This window comes from Ailuropoda melanoleuca, chromosome 4 (assembly GCF_002007445.2).
Source record: "Ailuropoda melanoleuca isolate Jingjing chromosome 4, ASM200744v2, whole genome shotgun sequence".
NCBI lineage: Eukaryota > Metazoa > Chordata > Mammalia > Carnivora > Ursidae > Ailuropoda > Ailuropoda melanoleuca.
This window is the reverse complement of record NC_048221.1, coordinates 64,967,012-64,991,982: the sequence shown is the minus strand read 5'-3', so window position 1 is coordinate 64,991,982 and position 24,971 is coordinate 64,967,012. Positions and strand designations below refer to the sequence as shown.

Here is a 24,971-nt window from a genome sequence, read left to right as displayed (position 1 = left end):
CACTCAGAGATGGACCTGCCGTTTCCTGGCAACTGGGAACAGTCAGTTCTAGAAATGGTCAGCAGACAGAGGCCAGGCAACAGGCCTCCATCCCAGTCCACACCAGGGAGCAGGGCAGGGGCTTCTGGGGCATGTCTGGCAGAGAGGGGCACATGCTGTCCCCATCATTTAAGAGCAAGGAGCAGGGTTTGGTGTTCAGAGGCACCCGTGGGTTAGTGCTCTGGCTGAGTGAGGTGGGCTTGCTGCCCTGCTGTTTCCTGGTCCTTGGTAAAGTGACCTGATACCATGCAGTGCCTGGAGCCTTGGGGCTTGATGTGGAATGATCCTTGTGGTGTATTGAACCCAGTTCCTAGAGCACAGATGGGCTTCATAAACATCAGCTCCCTTTGTCTCCCTCCACATGAACTGGGGTGCACGGAGGAGCTGATCTTGAGAAAGAAGTTGAGAGCTCTGCCATCAGAACCAGGGATCTGGGGGCACTGCCTGCTTCCTTAGGGGCCAGTCCCCCAAGGCCAGGCTGCCACAAGGACCCCTCTAACCAGGATCCAGGAATACCACTGGAAGGGGAATGGGCCCATCTTACTGGACTTCCCTCCTTTCCCCACCCGCTTCCCACCTTACTCACCCACATTTGCCTTCCACAGATGTCCCTGCCTTCCAAGCACCTGGAGGAGTTTCCTGGCCTCTGACCTCTCTCCCCCAGGCGCTGGCCCTAGATGTCGATGTACAGCAGCTCCTGCAGGTCCTGGCCTGCCTGGGGAGAGGGGTCTAGCGGGAAGAAGGTCAGAGACCTGGCAAGGCTGACTCGATACTGAGCCAGTAGCCCGGGGCTCCCTAAATTCCTTCTGACTGCAGTAGGCTGGTCCTAGCGCCCAAGGTGGGGCTGTGCTCATGAGTGGTGCCAACAGCCCCGGCAGCCAGGGCTGGGAGCAGGGCAGGCCTTTACGTGGCCCTTGGGTAAACAGGGAGCTGTTTCTGGGAGGATTTCAGACTTTCTGGGTATGTCGTAGCGTCACGCTTTGGACTGGATCTTCATGTTCAGGGTGTTCATGAGTTGCTGTCAGTTTTGTAGCAGTTGCTGACGTCTCCTGAGTGATTTACTTTTGTGTAGAGCACTTTTCTTTGTGATGGCTTAAGGTCAAACAATCCTAGAGAGACACAGTTACTGTCCCCATGGGCAGAGGACAGTGCAGAGGCACAGAAGGGTTAAGAATAGTGCCCATGGCCACTGACGAGCAGACTGTCAAGCTCACCTTTGCATGTCAACTCCTTGAACTAAGCAGGTGCTTAGGAAATGTTTGTTAGTGACTGACAGCGCTCCCACTCTTGCTCACCAGTTGTTTGTTTTTGGGGTGGTTGTTCAAGTAGTGATGTGACTGTACCAGTCAGGGTGTGTGAGCCAGGCACTGCGTGGCAGGGTGAGGGCAGTGCTTCTGTCGGGCACCCCAAGTCCCCTGCCCCCACCCTGTGCTGAGTCTGGGACCCACTGGTGACCCCAGGGTATGGCCAGGCTTGAGGGGAGCGGACTTGGCGCGGGCCTCTCACCTGCCCCACCTGGGAAGGCATTTTGCCTCTGGAATCAAACACTTGGCGGGAGTAGCCAAGTAATTAACTTCTTGATGGAATGTGATAGGTTCCATTCCCCAGAGTGAAATATCAGCTAGAAAAAGAAAGTGGTAAACACCAATCTCACCTCTGCTGGTACGTGACATTCCGGATTGAACCGTCCTGTTGCTGCATGCTGGGGAGCTGGGGACAGTTTCAGTCTGGGAGATGTTTGCCATCTCCATCATATCTTTTTATCTTCAGAGAATGTGGCTGGCCAAGCAGGAAATGTTTCATCTTTGTGAGCTTCTTAGCTAACCCTCTCCACCACCACGGGTGAGCTACATCGTGTCCTGGCACTGAGCTGCCCGCGCTCCCGCTCACAGCCACCCGTGGGATGGTGTTGGGAGTGGGCTCTGGGACCAGAGGGTCTGAGTTGGCATCTCAGCTCCAGCACCAGCCCCCGGTGTGTATCACTTACCGCCAACTGGGTAGTTTAGAATAACAGCTATTTACTGTCCCAGTTCTGGGTGCTAGAAGTCCCAGATCAAGGTGTCGGCAGGCCCACACTCCCTCTGACGACTCTAGGGGAGGGTCCCTCCTTGCCTCTTCCGGCTTCTGGTGTTGCCAACAGTCATTAGGGTCACTTGGCTTGTAGATGCATCACACAACTGTCTTTGTGTGTGTGTTTGTCTCTGTGTCCAAATTTCTCCTTTTTATAAGGACACCAATCAATTGGAGAAGGCTCACCCTTACAACCTCATTTAACTTGCTTGCCTCTGTAAAGACCTGATTTTCAACTAACATTGAAACATTCTGATGTTCTGGGGATTAGAACCCCAACATATCTTCTGTTGTTGTTGGAGGGAGGCACAGTTCAACCCATAACACTGTGTTACCTTTGACAAGTTGCTAATGTCTGCGTACCTCAGTTTCTTTATCTACAAAATGGGGCTGCCAATACATCCTACTACTTGCCTCCTCAGGCTGTTAGGATGATGACATAAGTGGACTTGGGAATAAAGTGCTTGGGACCGAGGCAGGCCCTTAGTGACTGCTCTCTGAGTCAGAGCAGCCATTACCAGAACCCTCTTCTTACAGATGCAGAAATGCAGACCCTGGAGGTTAACATGCTTGCTGAGGGTCTGAGGCTGGGTGACACACCTAAGTCTTCCTGGAACCAGAGATGGCTCTGGGATCGGCCCCCCAAGGCCAGCATTATGCTGGGTGGCCTGGCCCTGTGCCCCCGAAGGAAGCCGGCTGCACCCAGAGAGCACAGCACCTAGTCTGGAAAATGTTTTCTCCATCTCCTTTTTCAAAGAATGGTTGTGTAAAGCAGCAAGGCTCCAGTAGCACGTGAGTACTCATGCAGGGTAGGGGATGGCCCTCAGTCTTCAGCTTGGGTGAAATCCTGTCACAAATCCCTTCCTCATCTGCGGGGGAGAGGGTGCCCGGGGGGGACCCTGAGCCTCTTCTTACTCCAACAGTCTGTGCGTCTGTGGATCTCCAAGTAGGAGAACAAAACACATGATGGTGTAGGCCCTGTAATCGTTTCCTTAGTTCCACTAGTATTTAGCCTTAAATGGCCCCAAAGCTTGGATAGCTCCTTGGGGCTTGTTCGGGTGGGCCCTGCTGGCTCCTTTTGTCTTTCAGGATCCAAAGGAGCCAGAGTTTGGGGCTGGGGAGCTCTTGGGGTTCTAAATCCACAGAGGATTCAGAGTTGGGTTGACTGAATCCTAGAGAAGCTGGCAGATTCCTCCCCATCCCTCAACCAGGGCTATGATAAAGTCCGGGGATAGAACTCCTTTGGGTACAGGCCCAGGAGGGCAGGTCAGGTGGGCATGTCTGCTCGTGTGTGAGCCTCACGTTGCCTTCTTGATCACCTGAGTCACTCGGAGGGTGGCTAGGGTGACTGTGGGGTCATTCATCCTCTTGAGACATTGATGGAGATGACAGGGTGCTTCCTAATAGCATTAGGGTAAGGGCTTTTATTTCTGCCTGCAGAAACTGGAAGAAAAGGTATGAACCCGTGATTTCAGATAAGAGACCATTTATTACTTTATTTGACCTTCATTGTTTTGAGAAGCAGATTAGTTTGAATTACTGGGATATATATATATACACACACAATGTATATATATTATATTATATATATAATATATATATTTATATATTATATATACATACATATATACATACGTATATATACATACATATATACACATATATATACATACATACATATACATATGTATGTATGTATATATATATATAAAAGCAGTTGGAAATCTGTCAAGTACACACTGTAAACAGATCCAGGCTAACACAGTGCTCTGAATAGACATGCCTAGAATAAATAATTATGATTTGTTATCAAAGCATCATCACTTTATGGTGTGTGACTATTTTTCCTAACAATGTAATGTGTACTAACTCTAATTTTTGTTGTTTTTGACTTAGCAACCTTGTTTTTTTAAATTTAGCTTTTATTTATTTATTTATTTGTCAGAAAGAGAGAGAGCACAAGCAGGGGGAGTGGCAGGCAGAGGGAGAAGCGGGCTCCCCGCGGAGCAAAGAGCCAGACCTGGGACTAGATCCCAGGACCCTGGGATTGTGACCTGAGCCGAAGGCAGACACTTAACCAACTGAGTCACCCAGGCATCCCAGCAAGCCTTTTCAGTACAGATGGAATCAGACTAAATTTCACTCTAGAATATTCCCAAACTGTCAGCATTACTGACGCCCCTATTTTTACTGGATTAGTGTCATCAGATCAAGGCTTATAGATATCCCAAAGGTTAAGGGGGTAATGCATCACTCACTCGATGGGTGAGAACGGATGATGCCAGTTGCTGAGACCAAACCTGGTGAGGAATGACATCTGAATGACCCTAGTATTGGTTATTGACTGGCCAACATCTCACTTGTTACAAATTGACATTCATTTGTTTATGTCTTTATTATTGTCATTTCTTCCACTAGACGGTGAGTTTTCAGGGCCAAGAACAATGCTGGGCTTGGAGCAGGTGCTCAAAATTGAATTAGTGAAATAAATGAATGAATGAATGAATGAATGAATGAATGAATGAATGAATGATGCTGCTCCAGACCCTGGTCTTTTTTCTGAGTTTGGGTTAATGTGAATTGCTCTGCTCCCCTGGCTGACCTGATTCAGGGTAGAAACTGGAAGCTCAGCTCTTCTGATCTTGCCCAGTTTCACATTTGTCTTTCTTATTAACTATCCTGTATGAGTCAGCCTGGGAATTTTTCTCACTTATTTACTTTTTGTTCCTGCAGGAGGCAAAGACACAGCCCTTCAGAGTGTGAGCAGTTCAGCTCCTCAGGCAGTGGCTCTCAACCCTGGCAGGCAACATATTAGAATAACTGGGAGAGCTTAAAAAGTATTGACCATCTCCACCCCTTTCAAGGTCTAATTGGTATGAGGGTGGGTCTGGCTGCCAGTATTTGTTAAAACTTCTCATGTGCAGTCAGAATTGAGAACCACTAGAGTGGTGCTTCTCTGTATTTTGTCAGCATCAAACATCAGATGGCCAACAGACACATGAAAAGATACTTAATGTCACTCATCATCCACGAAATGCAAATCAAAACCAGATGAGATAGTGCCTTACACCTGTCAGAATGGCTAGTATCAAAAAGACAAGAAATAAGTGTTGGCGAGGATGTGGAGAAAGGGGAACACTTGTGCTCTGTAGATGGGAATGTAAACTGGTGCAGCCACTGAGGAAAACAGGATGAGGGTTCCTCAAAGAGTTAGAAATATGGGGTGCCTAGGTGGCTCAGTTGTTAAGTATCTGCTTTCAGCTCCGGTCATGATCCCAGGGTCCTGGGATTGAGTCCTACATCGGACTCCCTGCTCAGCAGGAAGCCTGCTTCTCCCACTCTCCCTGCTTGTGTTCCCTCTCTTGCTGTGTCTCTCTCTGTCGAATAAGTAAAATCTTAAAAAAAAAAAAGTTAGAAATAACCCTATGACCCAGTAATTCCACTTCTAGGTATTTCCCTGAAGAAAACAAAAATACTCATTCGAAAAGATGTGTGCAACCCCTGTGTTTATTATAGCATTACGATAGCCAAGGTATAGAAACACCCCAGTTTCTATCGATAGATGAGTGGATAAAGAGGATGTGGTATAGGGGTGCCCACGTGGCTCAGTCAGTGAAGCGTCTGACTCCAGATTTCAGCTCAGGTCATGATCTGGGGGTCATGGGATCAAGCCCCACGTTGGGCTCCGTGCTCAGTGGGGAGTCTTCTTGAGATTCTCTCCCTCTCCCCCATGTGATCTCTCTCTCAAATCAATAAATCATAAGGAAAAAAAAGAAGATGTGATATGTATACACAATGGAATATAACTCAACCATAGAAAGAGAATGAGATCTTGCCATCTCTATCACCATGGATGAACTTAAGGGGTACAATGCTAAGTGAAATAAGTCAGAGGAAGACAAGTGCCATATGAGTTCACTGATATGTGAAATCTAAATAAAAAACAAAACAGACAGACAAAACAGAAAGACTCAAATACAGAGAACAAATTGGTGGTTGCTAGAGGGGAGGGCGTGGGGGGGGGATGGGCAAAATAGGTGAAGGGGATTAAGAGGCCCAGAGTTATAAAATTACTAAGTCACAGGGATGAAAAGAACAGCATAGGAAATATAGTCAGTGATACTGTAATAACTTTGTATGGTTACTGTACTTACCATGGTGAGCATTTCATAAAGTATCTAAATATTGAATCACTATGTTGTACACCTGAAACTAATATAATATTGTGTGTCAACTATACCTCGATTAAAAATTGAAAGAAAAGAGAAGAAATTGTCAGGATCAGAATCATCTAGGGGACTGTTAGGTCCCTCCCTAGGTTCTTTTTTTTTTTTTTTCCCTAAGGTCTTATTTATTTGTCAGAGAGAGAGAGCCCAAGCAGAGGGAGCAGCAGGCAGAGGGAGTCCCGATGTGGGGCTCGATCCCAGGACCCCGGGATCATGACCTGAGCTGAAGGCAGCCTTAACCGACAGAGCCACCCAGGCGTCTCCCTAGGTTCTGATTTCCAGCCTGAGGTGATGGTTCAGAAAGTGCATTTTCTGCCAAGCTCCCAGGACGTGCTGCTGCTGTCAGCGTGGGCCACACTCAGAACTGCTGCCCTCTGGACTGGGGCGCAGCTGCCCCTGAATCTCCCTGACGCAGTTTTCTGCTTCCTGCGCGTGCTGTCCTGGTTCTTCCTTCCCCCAGCTAGGGCACTGGCTTTGCCTGCTTCACTGGCCAGCCCTTTGCTGAGCTCTGTGCTATTCCTGACGGGGTGCAGAAAGCAGTTTTTTCAAATCTGCTCTTCTCAACCCAAAGGAGATCGGAATGCTTCAAAAGGCATTTGATATGAGGGGGAACGGGACCCCCCCCCCAAGAGGGGTACCAAGCGCCTGGAAGTGGATGCATTCAGAGGTGGCTGGGTTGTGGGCTCTGGAGGGGTGGGTGCATTCCTGAGAGGCATGCTTGGGGCTGAGTCATGTGCTGCCTCTAGGAATTGGCTAGCCCTTGAGGGGTCAGCCAGGCCTGGGCGTCAGAGCCTCAGGGTACAGCCACGGTTAATACAAGTCACGGTTGATACAGGGCAGTTGTTGGCTCTGAGCTGGGCAGACATAGCAGTGGAGTTCCCTGTGAGTTCATTTTAAAGTCACTCTAAAATACACCTCGGTGTGTAACTGCCCCCAGCCTCTAAGCTCAGCCAGCCTCTCGTAGGCCAGGTTAGGGGCTGCGGCCGTCACCACCCTGTCCCTGTCCAGTGTATCCCTTGGCTGCAGTTTGTGGCCTAGGCTAGCTGCAGCAGCCTGATGTCTCTGCCCACAGGCCCGAGGGGGCAGAGGCAGTAGCTTGGGGAGTGCCGGGCGAAGCAAGACTGCGTGTGACCACTCTGCATGTCATTTCCTGGGGAAGCCGGAGTGCCAGCCTATGACAGGACTCTGAGGAACGTGGATTCTCCTTTGTGATGAACTTCAGCTGAGGCCCTCGTAGCAGCTGCTGAAGCCTATTGAGCCCAAGTGCTGAGCCTGCTCCGACAACCTGCCCCGGGGGGCGATGAGTGTGCCGAAGGGGACAGGTGGGTCAGGGCCTGCGTGCCTGTCAGGGGCTGGCGTGTCACCAGCTGGGGGGGGGAGGGGGGCGGTGTTACTGTGAGGCTGTGCGTTATATAACGTGATACACAGATGAGAAGGTCATGGGTGCATTTGGGGCCCTGCAGGGTGAGTCAGTCCCCATCACTGCTTTCCAGAAGTATGGGGCTCGGCTGTCAGCTGAACAAAGCAAAATGGTTGATAGGTTACTGAGAGCTTATTAGAAGGCAGAGAGAGGCCTCCTGACTCATGAAAGAGCTGCCCGGCAACCGGCAGCTATTACGGCAGCTGGGGTGATATTTGGGTGGCGGTTAGGGGGCGGGCAGGTGTGAATGACGGTGGCCAGAAAGATCGTGTGACCCAAGACCCGCAGTCACCAAAGGCCGGGGAGGGTGACTTGGGTTGTGTCTCCCAGTGAGTTCCCTGTGTTGCCTTTGAGGTTTGTGTGAGTCCTCCAGCACTTATTTTTAAAATGTGCACATTTCACACATACCGATGATGCCTGTTACTCCGTTAGGGCATGGATCTTTGATTTTTCATATACTGAGAGCTTCTTTGGAAGTCTTTCAGATTTGTTGCAGGGGCTCTCTCTTTCCTGCTGGAGCCCGGCCAGGCACTAGAAGTAGTGATCGTTGGTTACACCGGGCGGTGGAAGGCTGGCCTGGCCCTGGAGAAGCTAAGATAAAGGGTAGCGCTTCATTAAATAGAACCCCCGGCCCCCAAACCCAGCACACACACACACACAAACACACACAGACCCCTAAGAGTCCTAGCATAGAGACCGTTTTTTAAACTGCCTTTCTTGTGAGTGTAAAGTTGATTTGATAACTCTTGTAACGGGAGTGGAGGGGGTCAATGAGGTACTGAGTAAAAGAGCTAGCTGCTGGGCTCAGTGGGCAGTGGGAGGCCTAGAGGCAGGAAAGATAAGGTGGAAGTTGTGCGGGGGTGACCCTGAGAGGTGGGTGGACCGCTGAGGTTGAGCTCTGGTGGTAGGTTCTGGTTGGGATCCCAAAGTTGCTGTCTGATGGTTTTTCCACCATCCCCTGCTGCTCAGCCCAGTGGGGTAAATCCACACCAGCTCTTGTCCTGGCCAGTGCAGTGGCTGGTCTGGAGCCCTGCTTTGGCAAGCGGTGGAAAAGCACCAAGCCAGCTGTTGAGGAGGGCAGCGTCTCTCTGCCCTGGGTATGTCGGTATGATATTGTGCTTCAGACTGACCTGACTGTGTCTGTGAGGTCATGATTTGGGTTCTTCTCTTTCAGTCTAGACCTGATCAGAAAGCAACCTGGACCATTGGCAGGCAAAGTCCTCTGCCTGCTCTTGGTGGGGGGCCTTGAGCTGACTCTAGCAGATGAATAGCACTGCATGGCTTATTATAGCAGTCAGATATCATAAGGAAATTGTACCTCTTTCTGGTTCTAAGGAAAATAAATTTTTGTTCACCCCTCCTGTAGAGCAGAGAATGAGGCTCCACCTCTGTGAGTAGCCTGTCATGGCTCTAGATGGAGGGCAGGCCATGTCTCTGGCACTGGTGTGTCTCAGGCCCAGAAGGTGGAAGGGCAGGGCAGGGGAAGCAGGGGCATCCATTACATGCAGGAGAGACACTGGGCCTTGAGTCAGAGCAGGGGGGGCCTGCCTGGTGCCTCTGGAGCCCTGCCACAGGGCAAGTCTTGGCTTTGTGGATGGAGGAACGGGGGAGCGTAGGGCTCTGGATTGGGCCTGGGCATCACTGGGCATCGTTGAGAAAGAGAGTTAGCATGAAATGGGACTGGTGTCCAGCTCCCATCCCCTCATGCCCTGGGTCCTGCAAGCAGGTTGCAGGGAGAATGGGCACATTCTCATCCCTTTCCAGGGGAGTCTGGGTTGCTTGCCTGGAAAGCAAGGCAGGAAGAAGGAAGCAAAAGGAGAGGCTGGCAAGAAAAAGCCTTTCCATAACGAAGACTGGATTTTCTCTGAATTGAACTGCAAGATACGGTGTCTCCTGTAGACCTCAAAAGCTCCTATGCACACTCTGTCTACACTTGCTAGACCTACTCAGCCCTTCAGTGTGAAGGAAATGGTGGTGTTCCAATCCACAGTCGTGTAGAGCACTTTTCCAGGTTTCTGTTTACAATCATAGAGCACAGACTATGAACACTGGACGCAGTCTCTGAGCTCATGCACCACGGAACAATGATCCCCTGGATGTGCCCATGTCCAAATTCCTGGCACCTACGATTATGTGACCTTCAGTGGCAAAAAGGGTTTTACAGATGTGATTCAGGTAAGAATTTTCAGGTGGGGAGATTATCCTGGTTTATTTGGGTGGACCCTGAATATAACCACCAGGGTCCTCGTAAGAGGGAACAAGGAGCTCAAGAGAAGAAGAAGGTCACAGGATGATGGGAGCAGGGGTTGAAAGGGGGTGTGCTGGAGGTCACAGTGAACAAATGAGGACAACCTCTAGAAGTACATTTTCCCCCAGAAGCCTTCAGAAGGAGCTTGTCATTGCCAACATCTTGCTTTCAGGCCACAGAGACCCACGTCAGAGGCCTGACCTCTAGAACTGTAAGAGAATTAGTGGGTGTTGGATGAAGCCACTATTGAAGGTAACTTGTTACAGCAGCAACAGGAAACTGACGCAGAACCATTTGCCTGGGCTCTCTCTTTTCACAGGTGAGACCGAAGCCCATTCGCAGTCAATATTTTCATGTTTGGTTTGTGAATTTTTTAATTATGTAGGGGGACCAGGTGACGTTTCCCCTGCCTCTATGAATGAGACATGAGAGTTTTTTTCTGTTATTGGCCAGCCGACCAGAACAGGCCTTGGGATTTTAATTTTATGGGGTTTGATAGCTAAATTGATCCTGTGGGTTTGATAACCGTATTTTCTTGAATCCAAATGAAGGGCTCTCACCTGATAAGAATGAGTGAATTTATCCAGGTAATTTGACAGAGGCTGTCCCAGCAAACCAGGCACAAATAGTCTCTGTTATAATCTGTGGTGTAGTGACCGACACACTCTCTGCTTCTCCAAGCTCCCTTCTCACGGTTCCCTACCTTCTGGCCTCCACATCACAGGGGAGGAAAGGGAGTTGGAACCTTGCCACAGAGGTTTTCAGAAGATGCTGTTGATTTCTGACCCAAAATAGACTTGGGAAAGGCCTGGGTTCAAAAAATGAAGACTCATTGCTTCAATCCTTGCAATAAACATCCTGGGTTACTTTCACCTCAAACCTCAGAGGATTTCGAGATACTTCAGAACATTCTGTGCCTTGTCCATTTCCTATCAGTTGGTGGAGAAATTGAACCAAACACTCTGGTGATAGTGAGGAGAGGCCAGTGTAGACTGTGTAGACGGATGGGAAATGGAGGAATGCAGGGAGGGTAACCATTGTTCCATGAGGACTTTTGGGGACAGTTGGGTCTGAGGCGTTAGTTCTTGAAAGGGCTATTCAAGCAATTCTTGTGGCTCCATGGTCACATTTTCCCATTGAAGAAGTGATGTTATGTAAATTCCTCTTTATGGGTCACAAGATCAGCAGTTATCCTTCAATATGGCCGACAGCAGACCGCATGGTTTCACTTCCTCTCTTTGGCTATATTAAGCTGCGGGCTTCCCTATGCTATTTAGTGAATATGATGCCAGCCAAGGCAAGGTTATCTGGGGCTGGTATGTTTGGTTGACCACAGAGAGAGCGAGGACAGGACTCAATTATTTGCATACCCTTCATCTTGGGATGATGAGGTATTTGGGAAATTTCCCTGTGGGGGTGAATTTACACCCTTGAAATTACTTGGCTCCACCCAAATTTATAGCTTGAACTTTAATCAAACCATGTCAAAATTTGGGAACAAAACCAAATATTCCCCCCTTCAAGTGCTCCTTGGAGAAAGAATAAACATGGATACAGTGTAACATTTACCCTTTGGCCAACAAACTCCATTTTGGGGGTATTACAGCTTCCATCACAAAGTTAATACAGCTTATTCACCTGTGGTCCCCCTAAGTGCCTGGATCTCAATTTGCAACCGCCTCTAAGTTTCTATCTAGGTCCAACATTGTATTTTTCTCAGATTTTGTTTACCTGATCTGAGCTGTGATTCCCTGGGAGTTCTCTTCCTTGTTAGCAAAGGATAAAGCTAGAGCCCATGGGCCCTTTTAAATTTGAGACATTTGTTCTGGATATGAAGGTCCTAAGACTTGTCTCTAAACATTTCTCTGTCTGCCTTTTCACCTGTAAGAATCCCAGTATCTGAGTCAATTCGATTGAAAGTGTCATTAAGGTTAGCAACATGGATTTTAAAGGACATTTGGGTAAGTGTTCTTCTCCATCCACCAACAGGGGGATCCATATTATACTTCTGCCTACACTATGCAACTTGGCCCAACAAGAGGACATGGGGATGTCCCGGTCCCATGCCTTGGTCCTGGCCAAGTTCTCATCCTCTCCCACGTGGCTCCCTGTTCATATCAAGGAGGGCGCTGGACCTGGGGGTCGCGAAAGCCTGTCTCGGTGGACAGCAGGGGCCTTGAATCTGGTAGGGGGAGGGTGGACCTTGGCTCTGTGCGTCTGAGGACTTCACGGGGTCCCAGTGGGCTCTGGGCAAGCTCCTGAAGCAACTGCGGGCCAGGCTCACGCCCCTTGGCTCTCTCCTCTCTAATGCCTCACAGCCTGGTAACTGGTGAGGGGGAAGAGGAGTCATTAACACAACCTCTGGGCCTGTTAGGGGGGTTAGGAGACCTTTGTTTTGTACAGACATGACTTAGGCCCGAATTTCCATTTCCAGAGGACAAACTCTTCAGTTTGGCAAATTCCACAAGTGGTAATAAAGACTTAGAAAGTCACCCCCTTCCTTCACTTAACAATTAAACATCATATAAGACTGGGAACCAGGGGACTCAAAAGCTTAACTTCCCTTCTATCCCAGAAGGGATGTTCTGTGGGGGCAAACATCAACCATCCCACTGGCTAAAGACCCGAAGACCTCCTTTTCTTTTTGATGGGGCCATGGCCAGCAAAATAGACATCACTTTAAAACCACCTCTCAGCTGGAAGTACGCAAGTTTTAGCGAGTCACAAAAAAATAGGGAAACTTACGCACAGTTTCCTTGGCCACTTCCCCATCTGAGTGATCACGCACCCAGTGCCGTCCCCCAGAGGGTGCTCCCCTGTGAGGAGGGAAAAGGTGTGTCCACAGCCACTCAGTCAGAGAGAGTGACACAAGCCCTATTAGGAAATCCCTGGAGGACGGGGATATAAATCCCTGCCTGGACTGCCGAGTTTCCACTGAAGGTAAAAGTCGGGCCTGGCAGCCTTCCCCAGGCAAGAAGCAACAAGGTCAAAGAATGCAGGGCTGCAGGTAAGAAGCTTTTGAGAGAGAGAGAGAGAGAGAGAGAGAGAGAGATCTGGGGGGTCAGGACGCTTGGGTTCCATTTTAGGATGGAACTTCAGGTGACTTTCCTGATGTCTCTGGACCTTGGGTGCCTTCTGTGGGTGACATTCCTCATCTCTGCAACCTTCGCTTGTAGGAAGGTGCCCCTGACTTTCTTGGGCTTTAGTGTCTGTCAAAAAAGGGCTGGATCTGAGGATTTCTGAGGATCTTCTGTGATTTGAAGCAACAGGCAAAATGCTGTGGAATCCAATTTAAAGGAGATTCATGGCTGCAGACAGGTCATCTCGGGGGAGGCTGTGCCTGTGAGGCTTACACTGAATTTAGAGGCTTTCTTCTCTGGAAGGTCAGGGGGTTTTCTAGTATGGCATGTTTTCTTTTTAAAAGTAGGTGTAACTTTTCTAACACTCGAGCTTTCAGAGCTTGCTGAGTGCCAGTGCTCCGGGTTGTCTTAGAAGAGTAGCGAGCAGATCGTGGTGGTGAAGTGTGAGTCATGGGGCTAAAGGGTCTGTGTTCAAGTTCTGACTTTGCCTCTTCCTAGCTGTATGATGTCACACGTGTGTCTGTATCATAACTGTCTTTAAAAAATTCTATACTCTAGTGAATAAGGGGTACCATTTGACTAGAGATCGTCTACCCAGAGGCCAGCAGCTGGCCAGTAATTGATAGCCAGGAAGCATTAAGCTTACCTTTATCCCTTGCTTTGTTCTTGTGAAATAAGAACACTGGGTACAATTTTTAAAAATAAAGTTGCTTTTTATCCTCAATTATAGTTAAATTAATTGCATAATTTATTTTTAACCTCTCAGTGCCTCAGTGTCCCCGTCTGTAAATAGTGAACTCGATGGGGAGCATCATAAGGTGGTGGGAAAAGTAAAAGAGTGTGAATCATCTAAGGCACTTGGAGTCGCCTGGCACACCGGGTGCGGCCGAAACGTTGACTCTCACTCTTCGGCGCTCTCTCTCTTGATTCCCTCCCCTTGGAAGGCCTTTGCTCCTCGTGGAAACCCAGCTCCCTCCGGAGCCCCTACCTTGTGTCCCCCAGCTCTGCCACTGATGTGCTGTGATCCGGGTCAAGGCTGGCCTCTCTCTGGGTTTCCTCTTCTGTAATTAGGCAGTTGAGTGACTTGACCTCGCAAGGCCCTTGTAGTTGCTCGGGGGTCTGCAGTGAGATGCTGCCGGCTTCCCTCTCTGCAGTTCACCCCACCACACCAAGCTCACTCTTGCCCTTCCCTGTCTCTCTGAGCTCTGCGATCCCAGGAGGGCAGTAGTTTCCTTCCCACCGGCTCAGTGTGATTGCCACATGAACAACAGAAATAGCATCTTCTCTCACATCTCATTAGTTTTGTTCGGTTCCATTGCATTTTCCGTGTTTTAGCCTCTTTGGTTATCCTAAAAGGCCAGCAGGAGGCTTGGATAGGGTCAGAGGAGCTGGGAGGACAGTCTCTGCCCCATTGGTTCCCAGCTGCCTGGGAGCACCTCCCAAGCCCTACCAGCAGGTGTCCCCTCAACCTTCTGGCTCCTGCCGAACTTCACACCCCAGCTGTTACACAACAAACCCCTGTGTGATCAAGACCCTCAGACACCATCCCTCCTCCCCTCCCCAGGGTTAACAGAATCAGTGTCACACATGAAAACACAACAGACAAAGCGTGAGTTGTATGGGTTCGAGTTGTCTTTTTCTGTTGCCATCACAAGCTGTCTGGATGGGGGCACATGGTGATGACAGTGGCTTTGGCCAGTGCTTTTTAAACTTGAGGGTGCATTAGCACCCCTGAGGCTTAGTAAGCACAGACTGCTGGATCCACTCAGATTTCTGATTCAGTACTTGTGTGCAGGGTGTCCGAGGACTTGCATCTCTAAGAAGTTCCCAGATGATGCTGATGCTGCTGGTCTGGGAACCACACTTTGAGAACCACTTGCTTAGGTGATAACAAGAGGTTTTATATCCAGTGGCAAACTGACCAGGGAGTTGTTTCAGGACAAGAACCTTTTGAGGCCATTTTCAAAACAGAACTCACAGAGACCTGCTGGGTTTGACATGAGTGATAGAGGCTGGAGGTCTTAAGTAGGAGAGTGCTATCTAACAGATGGACTAACAGCTACAGCAGGGAAATAAGTATCTCAGTGTCAGGAACTTGACCTCAGGCTCCTCTCAGTTTTGTTCTCCACTCATGAAGGAACACTGCTTAACCTAGGAGGGAAGGGGATGGCAAAGGGCCGCAAAGAGATAAAGGGAATATGGAAGCTTCTGTGGCCGGCCGATGGGGCAAGCCCAGTGGGGCCATAAGAGAAGCAGTGATGGACTTGTTGGCCCTCCAGCATCTCAGAGTCCCTGCTCCAGTGGTTCTCCGCTCTGGCCAAGTGTTATCATCACCTGGGGAGCTCTAAACATCCCCGTACCTGGGGCCAATTATATCATTAACTCTGGGGCCTGGGACCTGGGCATTCATAGTGTTTAAAGCCTTCTAGGCAGTTCTGATGTGTAACCAAGGCTGAGATCCACCGCACTGTTCCATCTCTTACACTCCTTACCGTCCCACCTTTTACTAACTATTCAGGGACTCCTCCTTTCCTCCTTCAGACCCTGTGTTCCGAACCTGTAATTTATCCAATGAATTTCAGATAAATGGGCATTTTACTCAGCAGTAGTGCAAATGAAGTCTGAAAATCCATATTAAACTCCCTACAAATGTTTCTGAAACATACTTTGGTTAAGAACCGCTATTTCATATTAAGCATAAATAATTTCCTAAACACAAGGGGGTGAGTGATTGTGGCATTTGATTGTGGGCCAAAAGAGTCTAACTTAAAACCAGTTATCTTGCTCTGTGACTTAGACATGTAACTTAGCTTCTGGTTGTTAGTTCCACTCATCAGATGACAGGGATGGGGTAGGGAGCAGAGGTTCTCTGCTGTTGTTAAGGATCTCTGGAAAGTATTCATACCACCCAAAGTTTTCATGAAATGTCAAGGGGAAATTTAAGAATACATGGACCTCACTGGGGATTTCAAACTTGAGTGTACTCGGGGGCCAGGTAGTAAGTCAAATTGTGAGGCTGAGTGATAAGGCCAGTGACCAACTGGAATAAGCTCGTCTCTTGGGAAAGACATTGAGTGAAGATGAACAGCAGCATTCTGTCTGAATCATGCATACTCACAAGCTGAATTGGCCCAGATCCCAGTTCGTGATTTGCGGACTGGCTTTGACAGCTTCTGACACTATGATCACATACCCCTGAGTGAAAGGGATAAGGGGCAAATCCTGCCCCCCCACTTTTATTTGTATTCCCTTAGAGGAGTTATTTAACTCCTGTAAGCCCCAATGTCTTCATCTGTAAAATGAAAATAATAACATGTCATTCACTCAGTGTTGGGGAAGTTCAAGGAAAACCTTGCCTGCTGCCTGGCATTTAGTGACGCTCACTAAATGTTAGCCAGCATCACCATCTTCAATTTCATCATCATCAGATTATACGATGCTGGCAGCAAAATTTCAGATACCACTCCGAAGGGTTGTGGTGATTAGGACACAGGGATTTAATGTAATCACCGCTCTCATCCATAGATGCCTATCTGCCTACTTTATAAGCCAATCTAAAAACCAGTGCCTCTCAATTCCCAGAAGTCTTGTTGATATGCCCATAATTCCAGTGCCTAAATCTGAGGTGGAGCCTGAGATTTTGCATTTCTTCACAAGTGATGCTGCTGGTCCACGGACCACACTTTGAATAGCAAGGCTTCAGAATATTTGGGCCAAGGTTTTCTAACTTGGGAGCAAGGAAGAAGTGAATGTAAAGAGTTGGATGGGTCCTGGCTTTTCTAGAGCTAGTATTCATCAGAATGTTTTTTTTAAATGTCTGTGGTAGGCAGAATTCTAGATGACCCCCACTGACCCATGTCCTTGTATAATTTCCCCTCCCCCGAATGAGAGTGTAATATATGAACGTGATGGGATATCACTCTCATGAGTAGGTTTACCTTATACCATAAAGGAAAAGGAATTTCGCAGGTATGATTTAGGACCCTGACAAGTTGACTTGAAGTTAATCAAAAGGAAGAGTGTGCTTGACACAACCAGGTGGGCTCTTTAAAAAAAAGGTCTAGAGGTCAGAGTCAAGAGGTCAGAGAGATGTGAAGCAACATCTGATGTTGCTCTATTGGCCTTGAAAAAACAAACTGTCTTGTGGAAATGGCCACTGGGCAGGAAATGGTGGGCGGCCTCCAGCTGCTGAGTGTCCTTGGCTGACAGCAAGAAATTGGGGACCCCAGTTTATACAATCACAAGGAACTGACTTCCGCCAACAGACACATGGAACAGAACCTTGGGCTTTGATAGTCTGTTACACCCTCAGCAGAGACTTCATCCAAGCTGAGACCAGGCATCCAACCCACGGCACTACGACGAATGAATGAATGGGTGTTATTTTAAGTCACTGAGTGTGTGGGATTTCTACATAGCGATAGAAAAAGAATATGATGCCCTAATTCTTCTCTTTGATCGCTGTGCATATCAGTCCAGGATATAGATAACCTAAAACATCTCAATAGCTTAATACAACACAAGTTTCTCTTGCTCATGCTGTATCATTGTCATTGGTCGGCTATGTCAGACCATGACAGCTCGTCTTAGCCACTTGAGCACATTTTCAGAAGAGAACTCATGGAGACCATCTGTTGGATTGTTTTGACATGGGTGCTGGGGTGGGAAATAGGTGTTTCTCTTACTTAACAGAAGGAGAAACAGACATGGAGACACAACAGAGTGGATCCGTGGATGGAAGTAGACCTCGGCCTCCTGTCAGGATGACTTGATCATCCTGTGTGGCCACCCTCAATAAACAAGGGCTCAGAGAAAAGGGTGCTGCAGGGTAGGGCACCAGAAATGAAATGCATAGCTTGGAAGTGACCCATGTCTTTCCGACTTACTTTTCATGGCTATAACCAGTCATGTGGCTATGCCTAACTTCAAGGTACAGAGACATGGAATCCTGTGTGTACCCCAAAGTAGAAAAGTACCAGATATTGGGGAGTATGAGTCTGTCTACCATGGCATGTTGCTCAGTTAGGTTGGAGTGGCAGGGGAGGAAGCAGGCTCTCAGACTGTTCAGCTTCACAGATCTCTTCTTGGCACTGGTGGTCGGGCATCGCAACACTGAGAGTAGCCAGAGGGGATATGTGTGTGAATGGAACACTGGCTCCCAGCCACAGAAGAGGCCGAAGGGCTTCTTGGGACTTTTGGGTCTGTGGAAAACCCAGTTAAGTCTGGACTGTCATCAAGCTAAGTTGTGAGCTTTCTTGTGGCAAGGGATTTCCCCACACAGTAAAGATAAAAATTGCTTGGGTTTTCAATTGTTTGTTTTTGCTTGACTTTTATCTGCTCGTATGGACATGCTGAACACAGGGTTGGGGAAAGTTGCCACCTTCTGTGACCCTCAGAGGACAAGCCATTCTGGGTGGGCATATTTTCCAGAGAGTGGAAGATGATCTTTCAATGCATAAAGAGAAAATCCCCTCTTTTTTGACATCTTAATTTTGGAAGGAAATTCTTTCTTTTTTTTCTTTCTTTCTTCCTCTCTTTCTTTCTTCCTCCCTTCCTTCCTCCTTCTTTCTTTCTTTCTTTCTTTCTTTCTTTCTTTCTTTCTTTCTTTTTCTTTCTTTCTTTTCTTTCTTTCTTTCTTTCTTTCTTTCTTTCTTTCTTTCTTTCTTTCTTTCTTTCTTTCTTTCTTGATTCTATTTAAAGGAGAGAGAGACAGTACAAGCAGGGGGAGCAGCAGGCAGAGGGAGAAGCAGAATTCCCCTCTGAGGAGGCAGCCTATGTGGGACTTGATCCCAGGGCCCTGAGATCCTGACCTGAGCAGAAGGCAGACGCTTAACCAACTGCGCTACTCAGGTGTCCCTGGAAGGAAATATTTCTAAAATAAATGTAGCATGGCGGAAATTTATACTCACTGCAAACTGATGCCAAAAAATGTACATTTCATAACTTTTCTAACAAGAATCTCATCTAGTGTTTGAGGTCCCTTTTCATTAGGAAAGGGGAATTAAACCTACTAGTACCATGTCATCTCCCTCTTCTAGCTCACGTCTGGTTCGTCTGCTTTGCTTAGATTTATTCAGTCTCTTTGGGGGTAAATGCTCAGGCTTTCAGAGTTTATCACTTCTTGGCTTTCTTCTAGCCAGGAAGGAGTCTGACAGTAGGGAAGCCATGTCCGCAGGGCATGATGGGGAGGGGGAGGGTGGCAGGCCACACCTGATGGCCTGGGGCCTTCACTGGTTTCCATGGAAATGTCCCTGGACCTGGCTGGTCATGCGGTGTCCTGCTGAATCTACTGCTGAGGTCTGCAGCTGGGAAAACCCATGGTCTGATCTGGCAGCTGGGTCAGAGCCACCACAACGGCCAGCTTGGGCCCACTGTACCCCTCACTGGCTCCACAGGTTCTCTGTGTCTTGGCCACAGCCACCTTCTCCCTTGGCTTCAGTGACCACTTGTGCAGGTGATACTTAAAATATTTGACAACCGGCAGGGGATGAGCACCAACCAATCAGAACAGATGCTATAGTATCTGTTGCTGGACCATGAGGATCTCTGAGGAGCCCCAGGAAAGGCACGGTAGCAGAAGGCAGAGCGCTCAGGGCTTAAGTAAATGATATTTACCAACTAGTGGAGACATGTTTCCATATTTAGCCACAGTGCTCCTTATGGACTGAATATCTAGCTCCAGGTCACCTTGTCCTTCATCACGGCAGCCCCAGATTAACCCAGATCTCAGTTTATCTCCTATTCCCCACGGGAAGCACAGGGAAATATCTGGATTTCTTCCCCATCAGCCTAGCAGGTCTTCTGTGTCTTTGCACTTGTGTTTTGAACTCAAAATCAGGAGGGGGCCAATATGCCTACTTCCTCTTGTGGTTTCCTTCCTTTTACCCTGGAGCCCCCCAAAGCCTCTTCTTCTAATTCCCCTTCCTACCAGGAAGGAATATGTCACATGCACTTCCTTCCCTCCTTTCTGAGGAGGACTTTGCTCTTCCTTTTTCTTTGGGCCATAGTGGCAGAAGAATTGGAGATAGCAAGAAGAGAAATACATTGGAAGGTAATTAAATTCTTATCCTCATCACATACATTATGCATTGTCCAAACTAGAGAAAGAGGTTTCTGAGCAAAATTAAACTGTTCTTCGTGATTCAGGGAAATTGTCATGAACATCAGCTGTTTTGTGCTGTAACACCCTGACACCCTCAGTCGGGCACAGGGAGGTGGAGGGGACCACTGGTGTCTGCTCTGAACGGCTTCTGATTGCTATACTTTTTGATTCTTGTACTGTCTTAATGTTTTTCTTTTCTTTTTTCCCCTTGCATCTATCTTAATGTCTTTCTGTCTCCTGTGTTATTGGGCCATCAGCTGCCTCTCCCTTCCCTGCGTGCTCTCTTCTGCCAGCCCAGTCCCTCTTTCTAATTTGCTACTTCTAATCTGCTTTTTGATTAAGCATTCTGGTCACGGACTGCTGCATAACAAAGTGCCCCAGAATTTAGCAGCTTACAACAAACATTTTATTATAACTCACATATTCTGTAGGTCATGAATTTGAGAGGGGCTCAGCTAGGTGATTCTTCTGTTGCACGTGGTTTGATTGAATTCAAGCAGTGGTACTCGGCGAGTGAATAGACTCTTCTGGGGAGTCTAAGATGGCTTTACTCATATGGCTGGTGCCTCTGAGGGGATTCCTGTGAGGCCAGACATAGCTGGAACTGTGAATCAGACCCCCTACATGTGGCCACCCCTGTGAGGTGGTCTCAGGGTAGTTGGACAGCTTACATGGTGGCTGGATTTCCCCAGAGCAAGCATCCCAAGGATGCCAGGTAGAAGCGTTCACCTAGCATCATTCTGTTGGTTAGACTCCAGTCACAGGCTGGCCCATATTCAACGGGGGTGAGTTGGACTCCACATTTTGATGGCAGAGTGGCGCAGTCACATCGCAGAAGACCACGTAAGTTGGGAGATACTGTTGTGGCCATCCTTAGAAACTATAATCGCCACTCTGAGAAGCGGCAACAGTCATAGACACAGAGAAAGAGGCTCTGCAAGAGAGCTGCCGAGATTCTTCTGTAAGTAAAATATCCATCCCTTTGTGCCAGGATCTGCTTGGCTCTCTTTCAGCTGTTCGGGCCTTTTTGTCCTTTTTTCCTCTGTCCGAGTTATATTTCAGAGGACAAGTTTTCTGGATGACTGATAATTCAAATATCTGAGGCGTTTACTACATACACTCAGATTATAGGAGGTTGAAAGCCACCTTCAGCTTAAAGGGTATGCTTCCTGTCCCATGCCAGCACAGAATGTCCAGTTCCTAGCTAACGTTACCCAGCAGGTAGCCCAACAGAGCTAGAATTCCCATCCCCAGGAGAACTAAGAAGTCTTGATAAGTGAGTTGATGAGATTTGGTGGTTATCTATTAAGGCCCCTGACTTGGTGCTTAAAAAATTGAAAGGCTGAAGCCTAAGTGCAAATTCCAGATGAATTTAGAAACTTCAGGACTTCTAGCTGCTGGAAGGGACGTGGGAGCTCTCAGCCGCCCAGCCCTTGTATTTGAGAGATGAAGAAACTGTGACCCAGATTGGGTAAATTACTTAGTGTCTGTCCTAAGCTCACATAGCTAGTTAATGGTAGAGTGAATCCAGATTCCAGAAATCCTGCTCTATGTGCTTAAAGGCTCTACCATGAAGATGTGAGTCTGAATGAAAGTATCAGAATGCCATGGTAGGCACTGACGGCATGTGCATGTATCTATGATTGCATGTTTACATGCGGAGCACACCTCTGTAATACGGATTTAGGCTTCAGGCTTATTGATTCCACTAGGTAAAGTTGAACACCTTTCTAACAGTAACTGGTGTTAGGTAAATTATCGACTATGATACCCAATGTTCTCCAGCTGTGGGATGGACCTTCAGCAGAACTTAGTAAGAAAGCACACAGTGGAAGCTCTGACTTCTCCCTCAGTTCTGTCAGTTGTGTACTCCTGAGAAAGTTACTCACACCCTGAGCTTTGGGGTCTGCTTCTGTAAAATGCTGACGAGAGCCACCACTTGTCGAGTGCTTTCTCTTTGCCAGCACTGTGCCAACCCCTGTACATATCACATGCCAACTGACCCTCCTGTGCTACATGCCAGGCTGCAGCCATTTTACAGATCAGCAGACTGAGCCCTCAGAGGCAGTATGACCTACCGCCTGGCACTGAACCATCCAGGCAGCCCCCAAGGGAGGCAGGACTCACACTTGCTCTATCAGACTCTCAAGTCCATGTGCTTTCCACAGTGCTCTACTGTAGAGACTCCCTAACTCTCAGGACTGCTGCGAGATGCAGCTAGACTTCTGAGCTGCCTCCTGGGGTGGAATGTGACCAAGGAGTGGAGCTTAGGGGAAGGCACATTTGCATTCTGAATTGACGGAAGTTTCTGATCATGTGTACTTTCCAAGACTGGAAGGGTCCGTGTAATTGAGGGGTAAGTTTGGCCATCTATGGAGGATGCTGTGTTTGGGAAGACTGTTAGGGTGGGCTGCTAAGCTCGATGGCTTGTGGAGCCCCCTCTAGCTCCGGGTTCTGGTGCTTCCGCAGAGCAGAGAAGGAGTACCAAAGCTAAAGATTGTGTTGACTCAGATTTGCATTCCACTTTTTCATTAGCTCTGTGGCCTTGGGTAAGTTACTTAATGTAACTGAGTCTATTTCCATTGCTTCATGTTTATAATGGGGATGATGCACTCTACCAGGCTCACGAGTTTTGTCCTCTGGAATTGCTCAGAGCAGAAAATTCCTCTTACATAAGTATCAGGCTGGGAGGACTTGAAGCCTGGGGGATTCATACCATGGGTGCCAAGGTCCTCATGGCTGGAACTTCCACATCAACCATTTTTCAGGAGAATGGCAATTACTCTGAGCTAGAGGAGTGGCCTTGTGGGGGGCTAGCCTTCGAGAGGGCCTGATGCAGGAAGAAGGTAAAGAAAGTGTCTTTGGTTGACGGTCCAGTCTGCTGGGGGCTCTGGATGATTCAGCCTTACTCGGAATGCAAAGTGTGAACAGAGGATTCAAATGAGTGGGGAGATGAGTTGGGTTGATTTACCGTATCTCTTAGTCAATGTGTTTTGGGGCAGAAATTGGCCAAGTCCCAAAGGTTTGACTGGAAAAGCGCTTTTAGAGAGATGGGATACTTGTTGGCAGAAAGTAAAATACAACAAGAGAGCCCGTAGCCCTTAATGGAGCCAAGTCTTAGCTTCTCTAAGTTTTCCCTTTGAGAATGAGCCCATCATGGCCTAAAGATGGCTCTTCCTGTGCCATGGCTCTCAGGAAACAATCCTGTCTCCCCAGACCCCACCAGGGTCAAGGACATTGAGGTGTTCTCATTCTGACATGGCCATGCAGACCAGAAACAGTCCCACCATGCTGCACTGAATTCCCTCAATTCTGTGTGTGTGTGTGTGTGTGTGTGTATGTGTGTATGTTGTGTGTGTGTGTGTGTGTGTTGGGGAAACTAGCCTCTCTCTTTTCTGTAGAACCAAAAATAATCTGTGGACAACCCATCAAGGGTTCTTCTTTGTGCCAGTATATTTTCAAAAAAGCTGCCTTAAACCTGGTCTTATATTTCTCTGCCTCTAGCGTCAGAGAGGCACTATTTATTTATTTATATTTATATTATATTATATTATATTATATTATATTATATTATTTATATTATATTATATTATTTATATTTCCTTGTTCCCCAAACTCTTCATATCCTGTGCTTTCCAGAGACTGAGTTCAAAATACTTCTTATTTTGCTTCTGCTTTGAATTTTAAAAAATTTCCAAGCTTCACTTTGATGCAAATATTTATTTTCCCATGCGTGTCAAAAGGTTTTATAACATATGCTTGCCACAACACGTGTCGGTTTTTAGGGATTTATTTTACAAACTGGAGGTGACGAATGGTATGCGTCAGGCCTGATAACTATTTGACTTCATTAACATTCAAGATCTGTCACCTGTGTTTTGCTCTTTTGGATGACTGTACCTCCTGACTCAGAGGTGGACAGCTGCCTGCAAACTCCTGGTAGCAAGGTGAAAATAGAGATAAAGATACGTTTACTCTCAGTGAATTAAGAGATATATTAAAATACACTATAGAGTAAGATGTTGAATCACTTTAAATGCCTGAAGATTTATCTCTGGAGCTATCATTCTATCACTCACCAATTTGTTCTCAGTCTGCTGAAAAACGTGTTCCTCCGAGCATTCTAAAGTCTCTAGGGGTGAAGTTTGAGGGTGTCTGCAGCTTTCTCGTGTTCAGGGGAAAAATATGTATATGTGTGTGTGTGTGTGTGTGTGTGTGTGTGTGTGTGTGGGTGGGTGTGCGGAGGGAGAGAGAGAGAGAAAGGGAATAACGCAAAATGTTAATAATTGGTGAATCCAGGTGAAGTACATACTGGTGTTAAACCATTCTCTCACCTTTCTAGTCTAGTGGAACTTTCCAAAATTAATTGAGAAGGTGAAGCAAACAGCTACATACTCATAGGCTATATGTACCGTCCGTGATCAGGAGACTGAACCCAGGGAACTGGGCTCCATGTGGCGCCAACAGTTCTTCCCACCTTACTGTGTTCTTTCTCCTTCTTGAACTCGTTACACATTGTTGGTTATTTCCTTCTGCCCGGCCCTGCTTTTCATCTCATTCCTCTGTTTTCAAACACTAGGTGTATGACTTAAAAAAAAAAAAAAGTCACTCAAATTCTTGGAACCAGCTGCCTTTAAAATTTCTTTCTTTCAGTAAGAAGCTCAACTCAGATGAAAGCAGAAATTTCAGATTGTCTGTAATTTAAAGATACATTGAAAGAAAGTAGGGCAGGAGAGGAATGTTTTGCTGCAAACCTCTGCCAAACGAATTCTTTTTCCTTTGAGCC

At 47.6% G+C, this 24,971-nt stretch overlaps 1 protein-coding gene across 3 annotated transcripts in view; it reads left to right on the top strand.

Annotated features, from left to right (window-relative positions):
* The first annotated feature begins 7,529 nt into the window (after positions 1 to 7,529).
* Positions 7,530 to 24,971, top strand: part of IL1R2 (interleukin 1 receptor type 2) — a 38,805-nt gene continuing 21,363 nt past the window's right edge. Inside the window, exon 1 of one of the 3 annotated variants that reach the window (XM_019804858.2) lies at positions 7,530 to 7,657. Coding sequence is in view for 2 of the 3 variants with exons in the window: in XM_011230911.3 (XP_011229213.1) it covers positions 12,997 to 13,010 (14 nt within the window). In the remaining variant the exon portion in view is untranslated. Of the gene's footprint in view, positions 7,658 to 12,820; positions 13,011 to 24,971 lie in introns of those variants that run through there. The other 2 variants (XM_011230911.3, XM_019804851.2) reach the window with 2 other exon arrangements.